At 41.8% G+C, this 18,683-nt stretch overlaps 2 protein-coding genes across 2 annotated transcripts; one reads left to right on the top strand and one right to left on the bottom strand. All coding sequences in view use genetic code 11, as the record gives it.

Annotated features, from left to right (window-relative positions):
* Nucleotides 1-1,722: 1,722 nt before the first annotated feature.
* Nucleotides 1,723-9,909, bottom strand: EGR_01873 (Bromo adjacenty domain-containing 1 protein; the record flags this gene model as incomplete). Its single annotated transcript, XM_024491122.1, has 6 exons — nt 1,723-2,340; nt 4,453-4,545; nt 6,712-6,908; nt 7,411-7,576; nt 8,080-8,367; nt 8,995-9,909. 6 exons carry the CDS (start codon nt 9,907-9,909, stop codon nt 1,723-1,725), a joined length of 2,277 nt encoding a protein of 758 aa, XP_024354578.1.
* Nucleotides 9,910-10,074: 165 nt separating this feature from the next.
* Nucleotides 10,075-16,579, top strand: EGR_01872 (Guanine nucleotide exchange factor DBS; the record flags this gene model as incomplete). Its single annotated transcript, XM_024491121.1, has 11 exons — nt 10,075-10,124; nt 10,165-10,312; nt 12,418-12,493; nt 12,525-12,630; nt 12,664-12,742; nt 12,777-13,007; nt 13,885-14,012; nt 14,585-14,641; nt 15,027-15,210; nt 16,316-16,367; nt 16,428-16,579. The coding sequence occupies 11 exons, from the start codon at nt 10,075-10,077 to the stop codon at nt 16,577-16,579; spliced, it is 1,263 nt and encodes a 420-aa protein (XP_024354577.1).
* Between the last annotated feature and the right edge of the window lie 2,104 nt (nt 16,580-18,683).

Genomic DNA, 18,683 nt, shown 5'->3' with positions numbered 1-18,683 from the left:
ACCGAGTCTTGGGAATGAAGGGGCTTCAGAGGGCTTCCTTAGTATATTACTTTTTTTTTCCTATTCACCATATTCGCTATTTCTCAACCTTTTCTGGTTGATAGACTTTCTCAATTTGCGGCACGCACATCACCAATAACCTGATTGATCGACATAAAAGTCCTGATTACTTTATTTCGTGGGCCTTTTCCTCTCGAAATGTGCGATAATGCTTTGTTGTAGTCGTCGTTTAATGGCCATCTGAATATAGATGAATTGATGTAATCAAACCCATACATCGGGCGGCCTAGCCGTTGGAGGTTTAAGAGGTTTATGCGAGTCAATGTGATTTGTTACTGAACCACAAATTTCGTGCACCACCATTGACTGCGCTTCAAGACAACTTAATACTATTCCCAACATAATTCTTGGGCCGATTTTACAGCAAGCACCCACTGAATGATACCATGTGTCCACCAAAATTACTCTTTTGAAATTGGAATAAATCGCTCCTCCTGCGTGAATATTCGTGTTCCGACTGCCTCCAGTGAAGCGGGTGCAGTTTTTTAGAAGGGGGATTTGTGTTTGGGAGTCCCGTGCTTAATTCATCTGGATCTGCCAGGTTATAATCTTACTCGCTTTTTTTCCCATCATGTTTACTATTTCGTCCTAGAGGAAATTTACCGATTCTTTGGGATCAAATTCATTCCATTGGATAAGGACGGCATAAGGTTTTTAAGTGGTGTGGGTTTTAAAATCTGCAAGAGGCGATCTATCAGTGATAGATGCTGCAAAGCAGTTGAGTTTAACGACGCAGATTATCTTGGCCTCATTTCTGAAAAAGGTAGAGTTCTGCTGGCGATTTAGTGCTGTTCCGTAACACTCTGAATGTAAAACTTCTGGCCCGATTATGGTGAAGGGCTGCCAAGCGCAAAAATGAATGTCGCTGGTCCAACCTGTAAAATGGAACACCCTTAAATTAAAATAATTATAAGTGTTTTAACGCAACACTTAACTATGAATTCGCTTATTTCAGTAGTTGATGCCTTGTTCAGTTCTTGTAAATAAGCGGTTTATTTCACAAACACAATAATTGGTACCAAAATGGTAATGGCCTCTCATTCCAATGGTTGATTTTCCTTTAGTGTGAACTTATTTCCAGGTCTCTCGCTTTGCTGTAAATCAGCTGCATGCAACTAATTACATGAAGTAGCAATCAGTAGCAAAACTTGCACTGCCAAGCAGTGGTAGTCAGGGTAGTTTGCGCGCTGACAATTATTTAACACCATCTTGCACAAAAACACAAGACCTTGCCGTGGTTGAAATGTTGCTCAAATCTGACCCCCAACATGCCGCTGCATGCCTCAGTTCTTGAATTCACGTTAAGCAGTACTGACGAGAACAGATTTGGAAGAAAGCAATGATTTAGATAAACCCCACATCGATAGCTAGTTATGCACTCTCAACGAGCCTTCGAAAAAATCGGACACTGACACCAAACACTGTAGAGACGTCCATTAAGGATTTGAAACTTCAACAGTGACATATTAACGCCTTTAATGATGATAAGTGTAGCAGTAGTACTTTAAAGCGGCCAGGGAAGGAGATAAAGATGAAGGCGGGAGGAGCGAAGTGATAACAATGTCAGCGATGACGCTGTTATGTACACACAGGTAGACAAACAAGCACACAGAAAAAGGGAGTGTGAGGGATAGAGACTAAGGGCGAAGGAAACAGGCTGAGTTAGGAGGGGGAGGAGGAAGAGAGTAGCATATGCGGGGGTTGGGATGTGGACGTGGGCACGGGCCCGGGCGCAGATGTGGGGGTGGTTGCGGAAGTGGGAGAGGAGGTGACTGGGGCAGCGTCAGGTTTCTTCGGAGATGGCGAGAGCGGCGCGCCTCCTAGGGACAGCGCAATCTGTTCCCCGTGGTCACTCCAGTTGATGGAGATATCTGCCGTCTTCTCGAGCACCGTCCGCCCGTTGGAGATCTCTTCTACTGCCTCAGCCACCGCTGCCTCTGCCTCGTTCTCAGCCGCCTCTTCCTCTGGCCGAAGAACTGGAGGGGACGGAAGTGATAGCAAAGGTGGTGCAAGTGTCAGCAGTGTGCAGGAGGAGTTGACGGCCGGAGGTTGGACCGGACTCGAGGTATCCAACTGTTGTTGTTGCTGTTGCTGGTGTGATGTCTTGCTAGAGTTACTAAAACTGCCGTTGTTGCTGTTGCCACCATTATCAAGGTTGCTGTTGAGCGATTTTAAATGACGCATAACTCTGCGAGAACGGAAGTCGTACCAGGCGCGGCAGAGGAATACATTAGATGGAATTGCGTCTTCTGGAAACTCGGAGATATTGCCAGCGAAGACCTAAAAAGAATAAACGATATAGTCTCTCTAAAAGAGTGGGGAAGCGTAGCACTCACCATTATGCTGGAACAGAATCACACGTGAATTCGAACAAGCGGTCCTTTTCAGTCATTAGTGATTCGATCACCATGTTCATGCCGCCTAAACTATCAGTCCCAAGCCAAAGATAAAGATAACTCCAACCTTGTATGCCTCAAAATACCACAAGGGATATCTTGATTGCTGCAACAAATTCATACTCAGAGAGTAGTGTAACCACTAACCGCATGTGGTTAGTGCTAAGCGTTATTATATTGAAAAAGTCAAAACAAAGAGATGGCTGTTAAAAAATCCAAGAAGCATGGACGCAGAGACAAATTTCCTTCGCCTAAGTGGCATTAAGGCGGGAAGTGGCGAATACACCTCCCTATTCCTCTTCTGGCTTGTAAAGTGCTCAAGCACATCGCAAGCACGTGAGACTAACACTGTGCTAATTGTTGTGCTAACACACGCACAGGTAAAATCGTGAGTAGTGGTAGCTCGTTGGTGGAGCAAGATGTGGAAAATGCCAATTATTTCATAATACACATATAGGTACTTCATGTTTAGGCCTCGACAAATTAAACCCATTGATCGCTTTTCTAAACTGAAAAAGAAGCCCGCCTCGCTACGGTCATCCCCCTCTCCACACCACACGGAGTACACAATTTCAAGGCCAAAATCACAGAGGTGACTTCCAAAAGCATAAGAAATATATTCATGAATATACAAGAACCCATCTAAAGTAGGAGAAATGACTCAGGCGTCAACGGATTACAAAACAATTCAAATCCATGAAATTACAGTACATACGGAGATGCTAATGTTCTTTAACCCCACCCAGAGGCCTGCTGTCTGCACAACAAGATGCTACACGCAAATAATCGTGATAAAGACATGATCCAAAAAAACAACTGAAGACTTGAAAAAGTTGACAATGTGATAAAACGAACTAGGCGTTTGAGACAAGCTGATTGTATTGACATGAATTGTCTTTGACGTGTAGAGATGGCGGATACTCGAGAAAATGCAGTCTTACTGGTAAAGGTAAATTGAAACAGATAGGCCTCCCTCTTTTCTCTTATGAAAGTCGAATTTGTGATTTGATGGAATCCCTCAAAAGGAAAAGTAATACTAAGCCGCAAAATGCGAAAAGGGATGGCATGAGAGCTTTTACAAGTACAGTTCGGAAAGGTTTACAGTGAGATTCCAAATAAACATTCTTAAATAGTGTTTCAACAAAAATCACTCATTCAGCTGTAGAATGGTTTATTTAGAGAAAATTACCGCCCGCAATAATCCTATAAATAGCTTTCAAAGTGTTGTTTTGGCAGTGAATAGTAAACCAGATGAAGACCAACAATTTGGCAAAAATGGAAGTGCATTCCATTGGGTGTTCTCATACTTAGCCACAAGCAGGAACACATTTAAACGCAATTCTGAAAAAGGTTTCGTTAAATGGTTGCACCTCAGTCACGCAAATGAGGAGATTCCATTGGAGTTCCAATGGGACAGTAATCGGAATACGTTCAGAAGTGTTCTCCCTCGTCTTGGCAATTCACCACGATTAGGTAGGGAGCAACGTCAATGGGCTAAATTCTCAACAGGTGTTATTTAACGGAAAATGCCAGATATGCTGGTAGACACCAGCACCTTGGCTTTACAGAGCATTAAATTACAAGTTCATTGCTCAATGGCACGTAGGTTTACTTTCCATTCCACGACACAGCTCTAAGAGTACTGAAAGTGCCGACACTTTGAAGACAAACTAATGGCAAGCCTCTCAATCAATTTAAACAAGAACCAATTCGAATAGTTCAGGGGATGAAGTAGAATTTAAGCTCCGACCAAAAAAAAAACAATTTTAGAAGTCAAATGAACTCGCTGTGATATCGTAGGCTGACACAAAGCGAATTTTCTGAAACTACCGTTAAAAAAGGAAATTGAAAATGAAGGAAGGTTGTAGTTTCATGTCTGTATAGTATTCAGATGATGGTCCGCGACTTGACGCATTAAATGTGATAACATACAAAGTAAAAAGCGACATGACTGGTGATTAAGGCAGTTATAATTCTTAGCTAAGAAGTAAACAACCTCAGTACTTGTGGAAGTGGCTGTAGCATCACGAGGCGTGGCAGCAGCAATCCGTGGAACTGCAGAAATTGATCGGCGGTGAGTGCGAGCCTCCTGTTACACAAAAATATGAAATAAGAAAAACATTTATTAAGACACAAATTCTGTACTTCCAGTTGAATAACAAGACACAATCCTCCGAGGTCACTATTGAGGTAGAGCTAATGCCTGCTTAACAATAAACATCCAAACTTGTCATGCAACAAAATTAAACAGTTAAAAAGTGGGGTTATTTTAACTAATCCGGCCAAATTTACTGGAATTTCCCTATAAAGCTTGTATTACACGTAAACAACATTCGCAATAGGGTAAATACATCAAATTTTTTTCCTGCACGAGTGCTGAGCAAAGGCCGAAAAGAAGTGCAAACACGCCGCGCAGATGCTGAGTGATGTACATGAGGTGATGAAGTTTGAAGCATACATCTTCCAGCAAGATGAGCACAAATATCGCGCTGTCGATGATCAAGAAATAACACTTCCAAAACAGAATAAGTTTGCACCCGGATATCGAAAATCGTCCACAGGCACGATGTTTAAGGCAACTCCTTTTACAAAAATACCAAGCATTCAGAAGATGTAAATATGATTATCATGATTTTAAGACCCAGTCGTATACTGAATAGTAGTTTCCAACTAATTGTCTCTCGGAGGTTATAAAATGAAAAACATCCACCACTAAAAAATAGCATTACAATAAACCGCAAATTAGAACCCAGCACTTAATAAACGTCGTAGCCATTTTGTCATTGACTAAGTTATTCAAAGGATACAAACACTTTTCGCGCAGAAAGTCATACTGCGCATAACTTTATGCGAAATTGGGAAAGCGGATGTTTATTGGTGGAGAAGCTATTAGGGACATGACTGGCCTGTTTGGCGTCACATGAAGACTGTGCGATAACTATACAAAGGAGTCGATCCGCACCCACGCTTGTGACGTTAGAGGCAAATAAGACAGGTGACCAACTGAACGCCAGTGACGTTCCACTCGTAAAAGCCAAAAGTTGTGACAAACCACGACTACCTTGCCAGAACACAAAGTTGACAAAGGTATGAAAAAGGTTTCACCTCGACGCATGGTTGAGAGATAAGTTCATCCAAAATGCTGGAATAATTCATGCGCTTATTCACATATTTGGGGTTTCAGTGGACATTAGACGGCAAAGCTGCTCTCCACTTCTGATTGTGTGTGGAACTGATATCAAGCAGGCGTAGTATGACTCCAGTATGCCTAACATTAAAAGAACGTAGTTATACAGCATAAACGCACTAAAATGAAAACTCTGTGGCTGGATAAAGCAAAGATATAGTATCAACAAATGGAACTAATTTTAAAAAATCATAAGAAATGATGGGGACAAGGAAATGTCCCAGTTTCAATTCCCTTGGGTTCAAATAATTGATGGATAATGCAAAAAGTACATGAAATATATATCATTTATTTGGTGAAAATAACAAAACAAGCTCACAGATAGTTTACAGCTGCCTTCAATTAGAACACTTATAAAGTAGTGGGAATGGTTGATTGAAGGATCATGCCTTGGTTGTGAGATAAAAAGAAAATCACAACTGAAGAAAATATGACTCAAAAATATTGCAAACTATCAAACATAAACGAATTGATAACCGTTACTTGGTCAATGTATGATGATTAGTTGCAAAACAAACAATAAACGAAGGATCAGTAGTTTTATAAACAAATCAAATGAAAAATGTCCGTATTTGAAAGCGTGATTTAAGCTTAAAAAGTCTATAACAAAAAAGGCCGCTATGGCGGCAGCATTTCGTGAGTCAAAGTGATAGAGTACTCAGCTTTACATTATTTCAACATATCGCATACAGTATTCACTACCAACCATTAATGGTCACTAGAGTGAGTAATAAAGGAAACTATCTTCTACAATTCCGGCATAAGGAATTAACCTTAAAACCCCGTGGTTCGGAAAGGGTTTCGAGCTCTGCAGAAAAGGAAATTCTTTACCTCACCAATCAGTTCGTACTAGTTAAAAACCAATTTCAGATCCTTTTGTAATCCCCCTCCAACTTTAATAACTGCACAATTTTTTTGCAACAAAAGTATTGTTTTAATGGAAAGGACTACATAAATAAAACTACTGGTTTTATTCGTTAGCTGATCGACTAGCTGTCTTGCACGTCAGTTTGCTAGAGGACAAGTGAAAGAGAGAGGGAGATGAAAAGAGAAGTGGAGGGGGATTACCTGTTTGTACTTAGCCAGTGCCATGAAGCGCGCGTAGGGAGCAGCGGAGAGTACATAAGCACGGTCGTCGATGCAATCAACGGGGTTCACATCGCAGTGCCGACTGGCAAACAACTCACACTCCACAACACCGCTTCGACGCGGTGGCGTTAGACTATCCGGTCGGTAGTACCACAACAGCGCCATCATCTTGGTGCCTGTGCAGACGCCAATATAATCCACATTGAATGAGAGTAGTGAGAATCTAATGTTGAACGCATCACTTGCACATCCTAAGCTATCAGCGGAACTGGTAAAGTCCGCTCAAAAGGGGGGGTCCAGTTTTCGGAATGTGATAGTTTGAACGCTTAAACTGCACAGCGGGATCTTTGGGCTAGTAATCAATTATCTTAAATGTCATATTCACAAAGCCAGCGTGTACAAAATTCTTGTAGAGCCCGCACCGGAGTCTCAGATTATTCAAAAGTATGACACCGAAAAGTCACGTGCCATGCCTTGCAATCATGCACCTAAGAACAAACAAGAGAAACTCATTTGTTTTGCTCATATATTGCGCTTAAATCAATCACAATAAAATACTGCTGGAAAATATTGGCTCTTTGAAAAATGATAATTGTAACTAAATTTCAGCGGAAGAAATCTATAATCCAAAGGCGCGACAAAAATCGAAAATAACTGAAGCTGAGACGCTCTCCTCACCATTGTCAGGGTTATCAAAGAGAGCTGTGACCTTAGCAACGTGAGGAGCGCTGTGGCGATCGGGTCCGCTGCAGAGGAGAACGTTGTCCCCGGGACAGACCACCATGCCGTCCTTCTCGTGGCGCATCGATGGATAGCACATACGAGCCACCGGTGGTGAATCCGGCTGTGGATCAGAATCACATTTTTTACCGCGTAGACCTAGTCAATCTTCGTGCTACTAGTTTTCCAGTGTTTCAGAAAGCCGATAGTAAAGCTATTTTCAGATGTCCACACACGACTCAGGCACTGCATTTGACAATGTGAAACAGAGTAAATATTCAGTCTCAGCGCTGATAACACACAGCTATCGCACAGGCGGTAAGCCCCTTAAGTAAACTGTTAAGCAGGTTAGATAATCTATCAATCAAGCGACTTCATTTAATGATACTAACTGATCGTTGATAACAAATGTAGAGAATGCTTCAGGTTAGCACTAGCTAGTGTGAAACGAACCAAAAGTGCTGAGCTCTCTCACTAATGACTCAAAGGAATCACGCAGGTGGATGAATTTGTTCAACAGTACTTAATATGCTCTTTGGCCATAAATGTAGAGGATGTCTTACTTTAGTACCCATAGGTAATGGGTATAGGAGTAGAGCGTGTCCAGAAATAAAAGGAAAAACATACTTTTACGAAAACGGGCCTCTCGTTTGGTGTCCCTTCCCAGACCCACAAGCAGGGAGCCTGTTTTTTCTCAGGAGATACACGTTTGGTAGGAGTTTTCTTGACTAGGACATTACAAGCAGAGCTGGAAGCACTGTCGCATTTCATTTCGGGCATTGGTGACACTGCTCTATCAACTTGCTTCGGTGGCTCACGGGCAAGTGTGCTGTGTACCTGTGAACTGCCTAATTCACATGCCAACGATGTCGGCTGCGGTGGCGCCGGTGCTGCTGGCGCTGGTGGTGGCATTGGCTGAGTCGAAAATACTGGCCGAGGAACTACACAGCTCCCGAAACCGCTATGGGGAAAAGCATTGTAGATCGGGGATACGGGCATTGGAAGCATGTAGTTCGTAGGCATAGGGGCGGGTGAATGCATATACGTTGTCGCAAACGGCGAGGTGTGCAGAAAGTGGAATGGTGATGGGGGCATCGAATGAATTAGTGTGGGAGACATGAAGAATGTGTGCGGTTGTAAAGCAGATGGGTGACCAAAAGGACCCACATAGAATTGACTGGGGAAACAAGTATGAACGTCAGCGGGAAGAAGGGGTTCCGATCGTGAAGAGGAATTAAAGGAGGTATCAGGAAGAACAAACATGGAGTGGTTTTGTTGAGGTGAAACATTTGCCGTCGACATGACGGGAGAGGCGGTACGAGGCGGAGTTGACGAGCAAGATTGAGTGAAAAGACGTTGAGGAACCGGACTTGAGCATGAAGGACCAGGCAAACTTTGGTTTTGAGATGGAACATGTATAATTTGCCGAGAAACGTTTTCAACACCTATACATTTCGGGCCGTAAGATATCACCTTGTGGGATTGAAAGCGCTCCACAGTAGGCACAACCGATGCTGGTCTGGGTTTGGTATCACTGCTTACCATTGCTACAGCAGTCAGAGGGTTCGAGTGATTCGGGACTTGTGACTGATTAGATGATACGATACAGGCAGATTGTCGTTTTACGTTCACGAGAGAATCGTCTTGGCCTGCCAACTGAGAAGGTGAAGCTTTGGATTGTTTTCCACACCTTCGAGGTTTGGCGTCAGAAGAGGGTGTTGGCTTAGGTGATTTCATAAATGCGCTAATTATAGCCGTTGCATTAAGACCTGCCAGGCGTTTTTTCGGTGGAGAATAAGAAATTGGAGGATCAGAAATCCGCAAACGCGAAGCTCGCCTTCGAGAAGATGCACAGTCCGAATTCTCATTGATAGGACCGGATACATCCTCTCTTACTTTAGGAGTCAAAGAAACAGGCGATGATTTTCTCTTTAATCTACACTCTTTCGGAGATTCAAAAAGCATGTTTACTTTCGCCTCAGCATTTAAGCTTGCTTCGCGACGTGTGTACAGTACGGAGGACCGAGGCGATTGTACAACATTCCGGTTTCGCCTAGACGTTTGTTCCCGCTTTTTCTTAAGGTCGAGCTTCTTCTTTCCAGGAGAATGACTTGATGCATCATTGCATGCAACAGTCGTAGTATCTGAAATATCAGAATCAAAGCCACAGCTGTGATTAGATTCTTTAGTCACTTTGTCTTCCTTGTTAGCAAAGCAATCAGTCGGCCCATATTTGACGTATAAATCGAAGTAAAGCCGTCCACTTTCGTTGTACGTTGGTACATGAGTTGATTGTCTTCTACCGATTGAATGGGACTCTTTATATGAGATAGGAGGCTGGTTCTTCTTCACAGCGCGCCTGCTGTACACCGAATTTTTACGAGATTTATGCTTCGGATTAATTCTTGACTTCACAGACGTCAAACAGTTCTTCCTCGTCAGCTTCCCTTTTGCCATTGCTAGGGTATAACCATAGCGATAAAGTTAGCCGAAATCCTTATTTTTTGATTGGTGTATTTTTATCTGGCGGTTATATTCTTTCATTGTGCAAACAACTCAAGCCTTAAACATTGAGCGAAAAATAAAACTAAATATTATAAAATGGGTTAAAAGCAACAATGAATGTTTAAACCAGAACGTAAAGGTGAAACGAAAGAGAGTGATCAAATAAGGTCAATAAGCTAATGGATAAATAGACATGTTATTTTTTAGTTGTTTACAACACCTTCCATGCACTTACATCCCTTTACCGTTTACTTTGTCGTTTTTAACTTACGCTTGTGAGCAACAGCGACCTTCTGGAAGCACTTGGAACAGAATCAAAAATATTGTGCATGGAATGCAGAGAAATACCAAAAAAGTACGAAGGGATTTTACTTGAAAGACAATAACATGAGCACTAATAAAATATGGCCAGACATGCATTAGTACGCAGTACGTTCCCCGTTTGTCTCCTCTTCTCTAGCCTTCATTCCCTTTGCGCGTGGTCCTATTCAATTGGGACACGTTTATTAATCGATTTCAACGAGAAATTGCACGTGTAAAGAAGAATGGAGAGACTAAGCTCTTATCTGCCTCAAGGAACTTTGGCCACTTCTCTATCACGAGGTTTGGACTGACGGTCGTTTTCTCTTCAAAAGGCACTTTTAAACAATGCAACTATCACATCTAGCCATTATATGAAGTATTAGGTGACTCTCGGTTTGAGTAAAGAATTAGTTTCGGTCTCTATTGTGCCTCTGTTGGATGATCTGAACTTTAAACTATGCTACAATCTCCAATCTCGTTTGCCTGTCGATAATACATACATACAAATACATGTAGCGACCCGGGACTCCCTGTAGACGAAAGAAGACACAATACTCGGACAAAATATATGTATTTAGCACGGAGAAGGTGTCTGGGCTATTGGCATGGCCCGAAAGGCTAACCCACCCAGCGAGGTACAAGGGGGCTAATTCAAAGTACAAAAGTGGCGCCTCACCAATGCCGAGGGATAAACCACTATCGTATTACATACATAGTATTTGTCCTCAGATTTGTGCTGCCAAATGGTAAGCCTTAGCAAGGCGGATAAAGTGCAAGTGCTACGAATGGGAGAATTGGTGGCGACACATAACAGAAGGAATGGAAATGGCTCCTACTTTTGACATCTACCCCAGTCCTGTGCTCTCCTGGAAAATTATTAGCAATGGAAGCAGCACTAGTCGTAAACCATGTGGAAAAGTTTATGACGGAGCTGTCAGCCATCCTTGTGCAGTGATGTTAAATATGTGAGAATGGGTGTGGCTGATCAGCTCTGAAGTGGGTACAACGCAGCAAGGAACAATGGAAGCAAAATTCTGGCCTTGTAGGATTACGTTTGATTCCATCAATTTTTATGTAATACGATAGTGGTTTTTCCCTCGGCATTGGTGGGGGCCACTTTTGTACTTTGAATTAGCCTTCTTGTACCTCGCTGGGTGGGCTGGCCTTGTGGGCCATGCTAGTAGCTCAGACACCTTCTCCGTGCTGAATATATGTATTCTGCCCAAGTATTGTGTCTTTTTTCATCTTCAGGGAGTCTCGGGACGCCACAGTTACATGATCCGGCGTTTTGACCAGTGTTCCTACGTCTAACTGTGGACTCAGGTGATGGCCAACACTTACGCCCGTCCCCGACTTCGGTTCTCATACAGGCTGAAACTGAAGAAGAATTATTAAATTGGCACTCGACTATCTTCTCAGTTGCACAAAAAATCGATGACCAAAGTGGTCGGCGCAGAAGAGTCTTGCAGCTCCGTCTACGTTTCAATGGCCGAAGCAGGAGGTTGACCGAGGGGTGAGCCATGTAAAGAGACCACTTAGGTGCCCTTTCACTGTATCTTTACAGAGTGAGGTAAATTCTATACTATGAAGCTTGTCTCAAGCCCAACTCCATGCTGCAGTACGGTCCTCGTTTTATCTCTTCTTCCCTGGCTTTCATACCCTTAGAGCACTGAGGCTGGTTGGACATACACAAACTCAGGAAGACCTAGAAACAGAGCTCTTCCCTGATTTGAGAGATGCTGACCACACCTTGATCACAAGTTTCTAGTCCACTGCCCGCTTCTTCTCGTAAAGGAGCGTTTAAGCAGCGTGAGCATTACACGGGCATTATGGCTTCAGTCGACTTTAAGGTTTTGAGGGGCTCTTATATTTATTTTAATCATACAACTCTAACAAGGCGGATTTGTTTGTTTTGTTATCCAGCTTAAATAATTTTTAAGCATTTAGAAGTGGTCATTACACGTAGTTTTATTTTGCTGTTTGAAAAGGTTGTCAAAGAATTAGCCGTTCTTAAACATAAATAAAGTATAAAATTGCGGAAACTTTATGAAGTCTTCTGCGTTGTGAATTAAGGAGGTGTCTTGTTTGAATGATCTAATGTGCAGCACAAATGCGAAATTAGGGGGTATTATCTGTTTTCTGGTCCCCTTATTCCAGATGGTTCATTTATGTATTAGTCCTTCCGCTGAATCGATATGTGATTGCTTGAGGAGATCCTACGTGTGGGCACCTGGTTAGTGTTTTTTATATTACAACAGTTCTAGGCTCGCTAGATGCTCAAAATCACCCCGTCCTATTTTTTCCGGATATTACTGAAGACAGTCTACCATTCCCAGTTTTAGATTTATTGCTTGATTACTTTTTTCAATCGTATGGCCTGACCTTTGGTAACCTTTTTAGTAGCTTTTGTCGCCATGTTTTTGCCATCGATCGTCGCAGATGTGGGTGGGTTTCAGTGAGGATGCTTCTAATGCATTTAAATGTATGATGTACTTTCTTTTACTTTTTAAATGAAGCTCAACTATATAGATCAGATTGAGTATGTTATTGTCCTGCGACCGCAAGGTTTTTTTCAACGCATCGCTTCAGACAAATTTGTCACAGGGATTTACAACGATGTCCTATACTCTCTTCATCTGATTGATGAACCAAAGGAACTTTTTGAATTCATCTCTCCAACTCAAATCCCATCATTGCTCGGTGGTGATTTATCGTTCGATATTTCATCCTGGGTGAATTTCCAAATTGTAAGTAGATGCTTTGATCGCGGTTCTTTTGTTGCTAGAACTAGTGGAGGCTTCAATTTTCTAGTTGTATGATTGGGCCAAGTCATTTGATCCTGTCCATAACTGTACCTAAGTGAACCAGCTTCTATTCGGGACAGCGGCTTTGAGCTACTTTCCTAAGAGTTTGGTGCAGGATATTTCCTTATTTCTTGTTCTGGTTATTCGGCATTGTTATGTTTTGCTGTTCCAAGCTCCTAAGGTTGAGTGAAGTTTTTTTTTTTCTTAAAAGGAACGTAACAATGGCATTAGCGCTTTAATAGTAATTATTATTTTTGGCTGCATTCGTGATAGTGATTGATTTAAGGCATTTTAAATCAGCACAAATTTGGTACAATCGTACTCAAACTCAATATTTTATTGACCATAGGTGCATTTGCTTTGTCCATTAGATTGAAATGCTAACGATATTAGATCCGTTAGGCCTGTTCTAGTTATTGCTTTGTAGGACAATCATTTGGCTTTATCTATCAGATCCGTTGTCTCATCTGCTTATTTCCTCGTAAAATGGATCGCAACTACATTTTTAGTGTGAAAGATCAAAACTGGTCACAAGTTTTGGTTTAACTAGATGATCCAGGAGTGTTTATATTAACTGAGGATACTGGTTGGATTTTTGGCGAGTTCGTACCTCATTTTTTCGGTTGTGGTAGTGCTGTTAGTTTTTAGATCACTCTCACACGCGCCAACACATCTCAACGCACCCATCACCAATCCGTGTATCACACTTTTTTAGTTTTTAATTGCTTTAAGTCTTCGTTTCATTGATTAGACTATCGCTTTGCCGATGTCTTTGGTTTAATTCCGACTGATAGTTTCTTCGGTTTTATTTTTGAATCAGTCCATATTTTACTATTCAATCATAGTCTTTTTGCATAAACCACAGTCGAATAGCATTGTTTGTGACAGTTCAACTCTCGAAACATCGTGCGTAATTGTGTTTATTTACTACCCACGATTGCAAGGCCCGTGAATAGAGTACTCATGAGCACTTTTTTGAAAGCACCTTTTTCAGTTTAAACCACTTTCTATCAAGTGAGAGTGGTGGCTCTCGTTCTTTAACTCCTTCCCTACCGTTGACTAGCTGGCGTTGACGCTTATCGCATTATTTTTCAACTGTGAATGCTTGATACTCTTATTAATATTGTCTCAAACAACCTGTAGAGTAGCTGGCGCAATAGCAAAGTATTTCTGCTAGGCTCTTTCGTCCACACTCAGCCTTTCTTCTAGGCTTTTGCCTTCGCTTCTCTCCCTTTTCGTATGCTTCGGCCTCTGCGGAATACCTTGTTAAGTCGCCACCCGAACGAGATTGCTTTGCATCACTGTTTTGGCTTCACATTTACCGTCTCACTTTACTTCTTCTCTCCTTGTCCCCTCCCCTCCACTTGGTCTAGTATCATCCTCAGTTTTGCGATCAAGATCGTAAAGTTTATCCCATATGCCAAGTCGAAGTGGGTTTTTCCTTTAAAAGAAAATCCGCTTATGATACTAACCGTCCCGGCTCCTTCCTCAGTGTCCATGTGCTCTAAATTTTTCTTTAGCACTCACTCTAATGCTCCCTTCAAATGTAATTCACGCATTAAGAAAAATTATCTAAGGTTTGGCTTTGTGCAATGTGGGTTGTGTGCATAACGGCTTGTATTTTGTGCTGTAGCAGTAGTTTCTTTGGTTTCCTAAAGTAAATTTGGGTTTCGTGGTTATAGCTCCGCTCTTGAAAACTTTCTGAGTTAAAACGAATTTCCTGTACACTGTACGAAAGTGGTTTACCTGGTTCTTTAAATGGTATTTTTGCAATGCGGGAGAGGTTGTGCAAAGCAGTTATGAAATGAGTGCTAGAAGGTTAGATCGATTTGCGATTTTCGGACAGTTTTTGATGTTCTGCAATCAAAATGTCGCATAACATCTGCATCTTTCTAAAATCTTCGAGTAATTTATTCCGTAGATTTCTTTAGCAAACTTCAATTTTTGATTTTAAAACAAAAGGAGAAGTAATTGCACTACTTTCCTGACAAAAGTGAACTCGTTCCGTGCTTTGCTCACCACTTTGGCTAATCACTCAAAGGCGAAAATATGCCTTTTTACCTACCAAACACAGTTTTTTTCATGGTGTGGTTTGGGTGCGATCAAATTAGTTGAAGTCTGGCTTTTTAATCTGATCACTTGTAATGTATGTATTGCATGCCCGCTGAGGACTCCTTAATTCCATCAAATCGGAGGATAAATGTGCTCTATTTTCTCATGAATTCGTCTTTTATGCTGGTCGTTTTTTCTTAGTTTTTTTGGGAATTCAAAGCTTGTCACTGCATTCCTACTCTGGTTTATTCGTTTGAGTTATAAAATGCTAGTCACGATCTGTAAGCAATGCGTTCTGCTGCGTTGTAGTGAACGTTTTAATTACTTCACAGCAGTAGATTTGGCGTCAGCTGTACTATTTGGCATAATACGATCCTACCGAATCCTCTTTTTGATTATGCTGTGTTGGAGTTCGGAACGTCAGATGATTGGACATGCGTGTTCGCGAGACTAAATATTTTATTTTTGTGGTCCCTCAAGTGAACACCTTCACCTCCGAATTGATTTGATCTCTGCATTCATGTGACCTAGTTAAAATTATCAAAATCAGACGCGACTGTGCAGATTACATTAATACCGCCCCACTGTTTATTCGTGGCATTTTACGTCAACGTTGGAACATTCTCTGACTTATAATTGTCGAGCCTCCGACGCTGGCTACTTACACGATTTAAGTAAACGCTTCTGTCTTCGGTCAACCGTCAATTTAGGTGTCTTTCACTTTAAATGCCTCACTTTAAGAAATATTACTCGATGTAATCGCATGCATGGTTAAGCTTACCACCGATTTAAATCTACACTTGTCCTCAGTACATGTGGCCTTGATGTCAGGCTTTCTTCTCGACATTCCTGATAGTTGCATTCGCTGTTTTATCATAAAGGTGACTGGCTTTACAGAATATGACTAATTTGAATCGCTTGAGCTTTCGGATTTGTGATTCCTGCATAAGTTTGGTCAAGTGTGATGACCAATCACTTACTGGTTTATTTCATAGATTTAAATGAACCTATCTGTCAATATACAGTGTGACCTTACAGAATGTACAACCTAAAAGATATGGCCTTATTGGATGCACGTCGCAAATGTTTTAGACCTTGTCTGCCCATTTACATCCTCATAAGTGTGTAATTACTCGCAAATCATTGCTGCCGTCACTTCATGTCTAATCATGAACCACTGGCACTACATTTCTATTTAGGTTCCAAATCCAACATTCAAAGGTCAAAGGTGTTCTCATAAACCATTGAATGGTAATGTAAGGTTCAACTAATTAATTATTTTGGGTCAATCAACATAAACATCCTATTCAGGTTATTCTGTTGGAGTCGCAAATGATTATCAACCGGTTGTTATTTGTAATAATAACTGCTTTATGGCAAGCCCGTACATCGCGGATCGCACAATAGCTCTACGTTTCTTTTGTGTGTATGGAGAAGGTTTAGTGAGAAACTTAATTGTTTGAGCGTATGTGTTCTTGAAAGTACCCATTTTGATGAAGCCTTTTTATGCGGTGTTCTTCATGTTTCTTGCCGTCTCCTTCGGATACACTTAAAATCTTGTCGAATTACAACAGAAATGTTAACTGATCTGACCACTTTAGGAAATGTGGCATTGCGATACTTGATCATCTATGTAGCAAATTTATCTCGTGACCTGCTGGTTAACCTTGCTATCTTTCCCACGTGCTACAGCTTCTTTACGTCCCTCCAGTCTCTTTGAGCGTCATGGCAGCACTCATGATTAATAGACTTGGGCAGACTTGCAATCACATAGCTGTCATTGTCATTTGAACGCAAATGAATTTTTGAATTCCTGTTATGATCGAATGGTTGTTGTGTTGCTCGGCTTTGTGTGACCTTGTTTTGTTTGCTGTGAAGCATGGTAATAGATAAGGTGCGATGATTCATCATCGTTGCTATTTTTGCAGGCATCAGGTTCAATGTGGTTGCGTTTATTTCCATCAACTGCGGGGTTGGATGAAGATTCATCTACTACTCCACTTTGCTCAGAGTACGTATTCTGTCCGACCCAAATTTGGTGTCTGATCAGAAACATAACTTGTGCAAGTACTTAATACTTCATCGCTCCCTATCTATGTGTGGGCCCCAGTTGAAGGCAAATTACTACTGCATCAACTCCATTAATATTCAGTCACTCCATTGACACTCGTTTCGACTTTCTTATCTAAGTTTAGTGTCACAAATATGCGATGTGTTCCTCATCGGCTCATGATAAGTGGTCGCACCAAATTGTCACAAGCAGATTGTTTAAAACACTGCAACAGAGCGTGGGACGTTTTTTGTCCGAGGATAATAACACTTTTTTAGGTTTTTAATAGAAGCTCACTTGATTGAAATGCTAAGCAATGTTGTCGCATTAGAACAAGGTCTTGGTAGCGAAGTTGTTAGTTTAACTTGTCAGTTTCGAACCTGTGCCTTCTTTCCAATTCCTGAGCCCATGCTGCTATGAAACTGGAATCAGTGGGTTTCTTGTGTCTTTCTTCTCCGAACACACGCATGCTCAGCTCATTGCACAAGGCAGGGCCGTAATGAGTCGTGTGAGCCTCTGTGCGTGGTTTGCGCCACTGCGCGTGTAAATGTGACTCCCCTGCCATGTTGCCTGAATATGTGCCACTGTCACTGCGTGCGCTTTTTGCCTGGTTGTGTGTGTGGCATAGAAATCCACTCAATTTTTTGCGGCTGTACAGGTCTTCTTTTGCGTGGTGTGTGTTTGTGCATCCAAACTCCTCCGAAGTTTTGATGCGGAGCAGTCGTGTTTGCTTTGGCGGAACGTCAGCACTGCACCTCCGCCTTGATTCCCTTTACCGTTCCAGAGCTTGTGTTGTGCAATTAGAACTGATGGTCCTCGTAAACTACTGTTTTTATTTAATGATATTTCCTTAGCGTCCCACTTTTAACGACTGTTAAAGGAAAAAAGCGATTTAATTTTCGTTATCCTAATGATGCTACTCTATCTTGCCAAATTCTCGGCCGAAAGAAATGAATCATACTCGTCCTGCTTACTCGAATGTCTTTTTTCATTTTATTCGCAGTTCTTTCCTTGAATACAAACTTTTTAAAAAAGTTCATATCCTCAAGGACCCTTTTTCGGGGTTAAAAATTGTGCATCGGTACATGCCTAAAGGCTGCCTTTTTCAGACATCTATTATTTGCTTGCTTGCCCCAAAAACCCTTTATCTACCTGCGAACGGCGCACACAGAGTTATTGCTCAAAATGGGTTTTATAATAATGCATGTGAATACTGTCTGCTGCTATTTCGAACCACTAAGGTTATTTTTCAATAATGTAGATACTTATCTGGTACCTGTCGAAATCCGCAAAAACTATGCCGATCCAACACTGCTTGTAGATGTATATCAGCATCTTAACAGTGAAGTGTCATCACTGATGCTGCCAAGTAATCTAAGGGTCTCGTGCCATTCTTGGGTTCACGTTATGTAATGGCGTGTGCGCCTACCTGCGCACGTTGTGTGTGTGCGCGCGCACGCGTGCACACACGTAGACAGGAGTCGTCGCACTTTAGCACGAGTGCGCCACGTGGATGG

Source organism: Echinococcus granulosus (genome assembly GCF_000524195.1).
Source record: "Echinococcus granulosus chromosome Unknown EG_S00007, whole genome shotgun sequence".
Lineage (NCBI taxonomy): Eukaryota > Metazoa > Platyhelminthes > Cestoda > Cyclophyllidea > Taeniidae > Echinococcus > Echinococcus granulosus.
The sequence above is the reverse complement of the archived record's forward strand: the minus strand, read 5'-3'. Positions and strand labels throughout refer to the sequence as shown.